The 9,341-nt window shown below is 47.9% G+C and overlaps 1 protein-coding gene across 3 annotated transcripts; it reads left to right on the forward strand.

Annotated features, from left to right (window-relative positions):
- Nucleotides 1-1,505: 1,505 nt before the first annotated feature.
- FBXL14 (F-box and leucine rich repeat protein 14) lies at nucleotides 1,506-5,759 on the forward strand. 3 transcript variants are annotated; one of them, XM_070409484.1, is made up of 2 exons: nucleotides 1,506-3,434; nucleotides 4,783-5,759. In XM_070409484.1, exons 1-2 carry the CDS (start codon nucleotides 2,236-2,238, stop codon nucleotides 4,844-4,846), a joined length of 1,263 nt encoding a protein of 420 aa, XP_070265585.1. In that variant the 5' UTR covers nucleotides 1,506-2,235; the 3' UTR covers nucleotides 4,847-5,759. The 3 variants fall into 3 exon arrangements, with proteins under 3 accessions (XP_070265585.1, XP_070265586.1, XP_070265587.1); XM_070409485.1 differs by having other exon boundaries at nucleotides 1,506-3,429; XM_070409486.1 differs by having other exon boundaries at nucleotides 1,506-3,387.
- Nucleotides 5,760-9,341: the final 3,582 nt, after the last annotated feature.

Here is a 9,341-nt window from a genome sequence, read left to right on the forward strand (position 1 = left end):
TGCCCTAGCCAGTTTGGCTTAGTGGATAGAGCGTCTGCCTATAGACCGAAGGGTCCCGGGTTCAATTCTGATCAAGGGCACATGTCCGGGGGCACATGTCTGGGGGCACATGTCCGGGTTTCGGGCTCGATCCCCATTGGGGGGCATGCAGGAAGCAGCCGATCAATGATTCTCTCATCATTGATGTTTCTGTCTTTCCCTCCCCCTTCCTCTCTGAAATAAGTAAATATATATATATATATATATATATATATATATATATATATATATATATAATGTTTTAAAAGTTATCAATCTTATATGCTGAGTACAGAACACATTCAAAATTTTGTTCAGGTCCTCAAAGAATCAATAAACCATTTTCCTTTTAGATAACTAAATCAGGTTGTCTTGTATCTTGAATCCATAAATTCATAAAAAATATAGAGGATCATTTTCTCTGATTCGAAAATTCTTGGTTCGGGGGTACTTAACACGAATCTCTGAAATCCTATCCTCTGTGTGGGCATTTAAGACCCAGGAGCCACATTTTAGAATAGAGCATTGTCCTGGTTCCACAAAACACAGTTTATAAACCAACAGACATTTGCTGGAGCACCTTAACCAAGCACAATAGTCACTCTAGTTTATAAAGAAGTAAATCTGTGTTAGCACATACAAATATATTGACTATCAGCATAATTGGGCCACACAGTTTATATACAGTTTAAGAGGCCAATGAGAAAGAAAAGCTCATAAAACAAGGCTGCTGCCTTCTGAGTACAAAGCCAGCCGAGCATGTGCCTGGGCATCGGTGGCTCTCCGACAGTCACAGCTCAGCAGCAGGAGCAGAAGTGCAGGGAAGTTTGCTGTGTAAAGCAGAAGGGAGTCTCTCACAGCGGCGCCTGGAAACGCCATGCTGTAAGGAAGCGGTAGTAAATAAGCTTAGAATGAGGACTGGAGAGGGCCGGTGTGGAGCTAAGGTATGAATAAATACAGCTGAGTTTCTCCATAATTTAGGGCAAAGACTAGAAAGAAAGGAATCGTAAACGACCCCATTGGGGAGAACTGAGAGTGTGATAACAGAGAGGTGCTAAGGGGCATTAGGGACAGTAAAAAAAAAAAAAAAGGGGAAGGAAAGTCGGGGTGCTGAGTATTGAGCAGCACTACTGGGAGGACTGTCCTGCCGGGATAATGAAGGGAGAGGGTGTAAAGTAGGGCCAGGCATTGTCGGGGGTAAACTCTGGGCAAGACTTTGGGGACGTCAGCAGCTAAGAAAAGAGAAGGCGCGGGGTCGGGGCGTGGCCCCGAGAGGGACCGGCTCCATAGCTGCTGCGGGGCGGCGACGAGAAGGGTGGGGAAGGCTCTGCCGACAGCCGCTCTCGGGCGGTGCCTACGGGGTTAACACTCGGGCCGCGACCAGCGGCAGAACTCGGTTTCCAGGGTAACGGCTCCGACAGTTCCGGCAGCGCAGGCCGTACCACTGCGCGGCGCGCGGGGGAGGCGGGGGAGGAGGCCCAGCGCCCGGCGGTGCCGCCGAGGTCCGTCCCGGGCGCTACCACCGCGCGGCCCGCCTGCTCGCTCGGGTCTGCGCCGAGCCGCGCTCCGGCCGCCGCGTCCTCCTTGCCGGGCCGGCAGCTCCCAAGTGCTCGCGGACGGCGGGGGGAAGGAACGTGCGCCCGGTGGCCCGGAGTGGCCTCCTGGTCCCCCCGCCTGGGCGGCGGAGTGCGGGCGGCCCGGGCTGGGAGCTTTGAAAAGCGGACGAGAGACAAAGGCAGCAGGAAGCCTCCCCGGCGCCCGGAGCCCAAGCGCGCAGCCCCCGGGCCCTGCGCGGCCGCCGGCCCGGAGCAGCGACGGCAGTGGCAGTGGCCGTGGCAGGAGGCGGAGGATGCGGCAGGGGGCGTGGGAGCGGAGGCGGCGCGGGCGGAGCGGCGTGGCCCCGGCGCGGCGTGGGTAGACCCCAGGCGGCGGCGCGGCGGCCCGGCCGGCTCGGGAGTGAGTGAGGGCGCCTTCCCCGCCCGGGATGTGAGGACCGAGCGGAGCCCGGGGCGGGGGGAGGGAAGGGAAGGGAGGCGAAGCCGACAGGAAGGAAGGAAGGACGGACGGACCAGGAGGAGGAGCGGCGGCGGAGGCCGGAGCCGGAAGGCGGGGAGGGGCCGTCCGTTGGGCCCCAGGCAGCAGCGGCGGCGGCGGCGGTCGGGGCGAACCGCTCTCGTCGCCTCCTCCCCCCGGCTCCGCGGAGGGGGGAGGAGGAAGATGGAGACCCACATCTCGTGCTTGTTCCCCGAGCTGCTGGCCATGATCTTCGGCTACCTGGACGTCCGGGACAAGGGGCGCGCGGCGCAGGTGTGCACGGCCTGGCGGGACGCCGCCTACCACAAGTCGGTGTGGCGGGGGGTGGAGGCCAAGCTGCACCTGCGCCGGGCCAACCCGTCGCTGTTCCCCAGCCTGCAGGCCCGGGGCATCCGCCGGGTGCAGATCCTGAGCCTCCGCCGCAGCCTCAGCTACGTGATCCAGGGCATGGCCAACATCGAGAGCCTCAACCTGAGTGGCTGCTACAACCTCACCGACAACGGACTGGGCCACGCGTTTGTGCAGGAGATCAGCTCCCTGCGCGCCCTGAACCTGAGCCTCTGCAAGCAGATCACCGACAGCAGCCTGGGCCGCATCGCCCAGTACCTCAAGGGCCTGGAGGTGCTGGAGCTGGGGGGCTGCAGCAACATCACCAACACCGGCCTGCTGCTCATCGCCTGGGGCCTGCAGCGCCTCAAGAGCCTTAATCTTCGCAGCTGCCGCCACCTCTCGGATGTGGGCATCGGGCACCTGGCCGGCATGACGCGCAGCGCGGCGGAGGGCTGCCTGGGCCTGGAGCAGCTCACGCTGCAGGACTGCCAGAAGCTCACGGATCTCTCTCTCAAGCACATCTCCCGGGGTCTGACGGGCCTGAGGCTCCTCAACCTCAGCTTCTGCGGAGGAATCTCCGACGCGGGCCTCCTGCACCTGTCGCACATGGGCAGCCTTCGCAGCCTTAACCTGCGCTCCTGCGACAACATCAGTGACACGGGCATCATGCATCTGGCCATGGGCAGCCTGCGCCTCTCGGGACTGGATGTGTCCTTCTGTGACAAGGTGGGGGACCAGAGTCTGGCTTACATAGCGCAGGGGCTGGACGGCCTCAAGTCTCTCTCCCTCTGCTCCTGCCATATCAGCGATGATGGCATCAACCGCATGGTGCGGCAGATGCACGGGCTGCGCACGCTCAATATAGGGCAGTGTGTGCGCATCACAGACAAGGGCCTGGAGCTGATTGCTGAGCACCTGAGCCAGCTCACTGGCATAGACCTGTATGGCTGTACCCGAATCACCAAGCGCGGCCTGGAGCGCATCACACAGCTGCCCTGCCTCAAGGTACTCAACCTGGGACTCTGGCAGATGACGGACAGTGAGAAGGTCAGGTGAGGGTGGCAGCATCAACTCCCCTTGTCCCGCCCTCTTCATCATCCTGTCACCACCACCCTCCCTGCACTCTCAACTCCACATGCACACTTATTCGTAGATCATTGCAGTGGATGAGATGGGGCAGTGACACGAAGCCTCAGGCTCATTTTCTCCTCCCTCCTCCAGCATCCCTGCCCGGTTACATGCCCATTCATTGCTTTTGGGGGTTCCTCTGCTACCCCTACCGTACTCCCCTCTCTTTTCCCTGAGGATGAAGAGAGGGACTCAGCTACTTACCTATCCACTTCTCTCTACTGGGGAATGGAGGGGCCGATTGAGCTACTGTATCCCCACTGCGCTGCATTTCAAAATGGGGGTGGGGGGGGGGAGTAACTAGTCCTTTGACCCTGGGGAGTTGAAGAAAATGTCTGCCTTCACTTAAGCTTTCATTTGAATACTGTGATCTGGTTTTTATTTTGAAATGTATGAAATCAAATCCAACTACAACGGCCTTTTCACCCTTCTTACACTTTGTAGCTAATCCCAGTCTCTTCTCATCATTTCTCTTTACAGTACTCTGCTATTCATGCTCATTTCATTTTTTTATTGTCCTTTTTTTTTCTTTTTTTAAGAGATTTGAAATCATGGTCCTTTTTTTCTGCTGAATATATTCTATATATTATATATATATAAATTTTATATATATATATGTCTGGCTACCTCGTTTTAGTTTACTTTTTTCTCTGAAGCCCTGGAATTCTACAAGAGAGATATTTTGAGACTAAAACATTTTTGTGCCTAGACTGGAAAGATGCCCATTGCGTTTGTGTCTTTTTTGTTTTGGCTTCTTCCCCACCCCATCCATTCAGTATGTCCCACTTCCACATTTTGGCTATGATTATTTTTCTCTTTGTCCATTGGGATTTGAGAGCCCAACGACGTTCCTAAATCTTGACTTAATTTATAGCACAAATGTGTGGGAGAAATGAGAGTTTGGACTGTTTTGTTTGAGATGCAGATTGTCTTGAAAATTATTATTATATATGCAAATTCTGCCCTACCCTCACCCTCTTCCAAGTTTCCTCACAAAAAAAGGTCATACAGTGAGGCTTCCTGTTGGAAGCAGAGGAGCAGAGTTGGCCTGCAGAGCCCCTGGGGCTATAATGTGAAGGGGAGGAGACTGAAATTCATGTCTTATCTCTGTTCTGTTAATAAAATGGGAGTTTATGGGTTTTAAAAATTCTGTTTCTAAATGGAGGAGTAGATGACTTTATTTTGGTGGGGGTTGGGACTTGTGGCTTTAAAAAAAATCGCTTTTCAGTAGGATGTATATTTTTGTTGGATTTTTTTGTTTGTTTTTTTTAGAATCCTCCACAGCAACATTCGAGACCATGGAGTTAAAAGAAACCCAGAGACCTTTATCAATTAATTGTACTGTTTGTGAATTTGTATAAATAATAACAAAGATCCTCTTAAAACGTTTATATTCTTACAGTAAAAGGTTAAACTGATATTTATATAATAAAAGAGGAAATATGAAGTATGTTTTTGAAAAAAAACACACAAAAAAACCCCTTGTATCTGTGAATTATTTTGAAGGCAGTGTGTTTGGGTACATGCCAAAGTCAGAGGTGCTGTTTGTGTGCTTTCAAGTAAAAGGAAATAAGACATAGACTTCGGTGTGTCCTATGTGCTATGAGTAAGCTCATGGTTAAAAATGTATCTGTATAAGGTTTACTACTGACATCTAAATGTTTTGTTTTTAGAAATATGGTGAGATTGGAGATTTATATAATTTGGTTTTCAACTGTCAACAAAATGGAAATTTACAGAAACTGAACAAAATGAAACTTTTTTAAAAACCAGATTTGTAAGAGTCACAGTTTCCTCAGAGTAGCCAATTTTTCTTTGGGTGGAAATCACATCTAGGGGTGATGTTCAAAAAACAGGTCGTGAGATATGGAAGTGGGGAAGAAAGATGGGTTTCTTTACACTGAGTGGGTGTGGGGAGGATGTGAAATGGTGAAGGCTGAAGGGAACTGAAGCCATTGTTCAGAAAAGTTAAAAGAGGGCTGTCCCTGCTTCCTTGCTCGCTGGCTCAGTCATGCATACTGAATCTCTCAGTGTGAGTGAGGGTCCTAGGGAGAGGAGGAGGGCAGTTCCACCCCTCTTTTTAACATTCTCCTCCAGGCCTGGCTGTATTTGAGCACTTTGCTGGGGGATGGGGAGGCTGGCCAGGAGTTCTTGCACATTTGCATTTTAAGCACTTCCAACGCTGAGGGTGAGGGTTCTTAAGACTGTATTTAGGGGCAGATAAATGAAAACCAACAATTTTAGCAAAGCGTTCCCTTTGATAGACAATAACTAAGTAATCTGACATTCTGTGGTTGGACTTTGGAGATGGAAGAGTATAAATGCTGCTCAAACAGCGAAGTAATTTATATTCCTGGTTCACATAGATCTTTCATAGTTGTTTCTGAAAAATTTTTTTAAATAAAAAGTACCGATCCCAGCAACAGCTGATAAGAGTGGTATAAAACTTTCCTGGATAAGCACCTCTTTCCAGGAAGAGAGCTAGAACCCGGTTTCTCTTGGATAAGATTGCTTTGTACAATGTCCAAGCCTTCTGCTTGAGCATATCACAAAAGCTGCATTGTTCCTTTTTGAAGAGCCTTCATAATTGGGTCTAATTGAGCCTGACACTAAATCCATCTTCCTTTTCTTTGGGGAAGGTGTGGCTCTCTCTCCCCTTTTAGGTTACAGTACTTACTGCCTGCAGGGGGGTGCAGGGGAGTGTGAACCCTAGTCAGAAGTAGGGATTTTGAGTTAGGATCAGTTTTCTAATTTAGCATTTGACACTACTATACATGAAGGTCACATAAACTGTAGGTTCTTCGACTGTTTTTCTTTTTCCAAGAGACTGCATGGCTGTACAGATTGTCAATAAAAATGTGGGCACCTCCTAAGTCCTAGGCTCTGTGCTCACAGTCTTCATTTTTTTTTTTAAATATATTTTATTGATTTTTTACAGAGAGGAAGGGAGAGGGATAGAGAGTTAGAAACATCGATGAGAGAGAAACATCGATCAGCTGCCTCCTGCACACCTCCTACTGGGGATGTGCCCGCAACCAAGGTACATGCCCTTGACCGGAATCGAACCCGGGACCCTTCAGTCCACAGGCTGACGCTCTATCCACTGAGCCAAACCGGTTACGGCCACAGTCTTTATTTTAATACCCCGAATAATCCTACCAACTGTAACTGGAAGGGTTTTATGCTTCTCTGTTTTGTTTGGTTTTTACTCTAAAGGTTAAATACAAGCTTGACAAAAGGTTGGTAAATTAATATTTGAAAGTTAAAGATCCTGAGCCTAGTGTCCTCATCCTGAACTAGGCATACTTAGTATATCTGCAGTGTCTCTGGGAAAGATGAATAAACCACTTTCATCAGTCAAGGTTAACTTATCTCTCAACCTTTTTGGATAGGAGAAAAGGAATATGTATTGAGAACCTGTAGTGTGCTTTGCATGGTACGTCTCCTTTTAGTCCTCAAAGCAACCTGCTGAAAGAGTTACGCTTTTCCAATGAAGTATACTATTCCCCTTAAGTTACCCCACTACTGGTTGAGGGGAGCCAGAACTCAAACCAGGTCCATTTCTGAAGTCCAGCTCCCTTCTACTCTATGAGGAGATTTAGTAATTATCATACCTTGGTTCCCAGTAAGGAAACCTCACAGGAGGGGAAGCTATTTAAGTAGTGTGGACATGCTTATGCTGCAGGACACTGGGGGTTTAATCTCCACCATACCTACAAGCATGGAACATGCTTTTAAAGAATAGATGCACTAAAGAAAATGAGTTGATACATATTTTGTGGGTGGTACAAAAGTTAAAAGTCAAGGGTAATTTTAAGAATAACAGAAAAAACCTGGTTCAGGTATTGGCTAAAACTTCAGAACTGAAAAACCAAAATAGGAGTCTGTAAACTTTATCTCTAAAATTAATAAACCTCAAGAGAAATTCCTTGGGTAGTAGTTAAGACAGGGTTCCACATACCTTTCTTTTCTAAGTCTTATCGGGCAGTAGCCCTGTAAGGTCTGTATTGAAAAGATTATTTATAAATGTAACTGTGGGGTTCAGACAGTTTCTCAGCCCCTAAGGACCATGGTGGGCCTCTAGCTAAGAGAGCTGGGCGTGTTACATAATTCTCTCAGCTATGGACTCCTTCCTGCTGAATTCCTCAGTCCTAAGGCGGGGGAGGGCCCACTTGATTGATTCCACATTTGCTAACAGGGACAAGGATGCTTGCCTAACTTACAGTACATCCTTAAATAGTTAAGGAAACTGAAACTGTTCATATTCTTTCATGATTTAAATCAACAACAAGGACCTGAAGAAGCAAATGTTCCTGTTAATGGAGTTTCTTTATAAAGGTAAGAACTGTCTTCAATAAGGACACATGATATATAAATTGAGACTGGCTTTTACCCAAATCCTGCTGCTTCCTGCAGTGGTTACTGGGTAGATGCTGGTCTTGGGATGGAAAACCTTTCACTTGGGCTTAGAGAATTCGAGCCCAGGTTATCAAAGGGGTAAGGGTAGGGGCCTCCAGGGACCACTGTTTCCCAAGTGTAAGAGTCTTTTGAGTAAAACATCAGATTAGTGAAACAAAACCAAGACCTCATGTAGCTTCTGACAACCAGCTTTTCCCAGTCCCTGAGAGCCCCTGGCTGCTCTGCTGTGGACGGGGCTGTAGAAAGCCATCTAGTTGTCCCCTCTGTTGCCTTTTCTCTTCCCTGCATCAAACACTGCTCCCTTTTAAATGTTAATTATATCCCTTTACTAGAGGGCAAGACCTAAATTTTGTGCCACTGTGAACCCCTGAGGAGTCAGGGGTAAGGCTTTTTATTATTAATGTGTATCATGTATAAAGCACAGGATTCGAAATTGCAAAAAAAAATTGGGGGGAAAAAAGGCTACAAACTTAAGCTGATGCTTAGACCACACATTTATCTCACTTTCATCCACGTATGTATTCAAATATTAGGTAGCAAATCTTTAGAAAACTGAATGTTGTGAAATATGAAACATTCATACTTGGATCAGTGCCAACTATTAATAATTTAGACCTTATCAAAGGTAAGTGCACACTCAGACTAAGACCATATGTATACTCTCAGTCTTGGGTAAAAAAGGGGTATTTCTAGACAACTGGCAAGTTTAAATGTCCACAGATGATCAGTTTCAGTCTTTTTCTCTTTTCCAAGGATTGCTCTGATTTCACCTGGTGGTGGTGCCTATGCCCACCCAGCACATTGGGTGCTAGGTAAAGCCAAGTCTTCTAGTCCAGGTGCATGAGAAAGTAAGCTTGAGGTCTCAACTGCGAAGCACTAGAGCTGGGGTATGTTTAGCATCCCCTCAAATAAAACCGAGTAGAAGTGGGATTCCCCTGCCTGCTGTTTGTTAACCCAAAAAAGTACTTTTTTTTTAAGGCAAGCTTTTATTATTGCACTACTTTTGCACTTGAATTGTTTGAAAGACAAATGCTACATATTCTTGTAAGTTTGCTTTTATTTGTGATAGTAGAAAATAGTCTCAATTACAAAGAAGAGAAGAGTGAGATCTCCAGTAGCAGCAAAGAAACCCAGGTGAGACTGTTAGGGATGTGAATGTGGTCTGCTGGAAGAATTTAGTCATAACACTAAATTCTCTGTCTCAAAGTTTCTGTTTTTCCAAATCTGGCAGGGATTGTACGTTTAATTTCATAAGTGGGGAAAGAGGCTTGGCAAGGGTGAAAAGATCCTGCCTAGGTGATATGAAGAGTCAATATCAGAACCAGGGCTGCTCCAGGCTTTAATGACCACATCCAAGAGTGATCGACATGCAGGTAGCTCTTTGATCTTTCCCTGAGACATTGCAAAGCGCT

Source organism: Myotis yumanensis, unplaced genomic scaffold (assembly GCF_028538775.1).
Source record: "Myotis yumanensis isolate MYYU_CA2020_CCGP unplaced genomic scaffold, mMyoYum1.0.hap1 SCAF_3, whole genome shotgun sequence".
NCBI classification, from domain to species: domain Eukaryota; kingdom Metazoa; phylum Chordata; class Mammalia; order Chiroptera; family Vespertilionidae; genus Myotis; species Myotis yumanensis.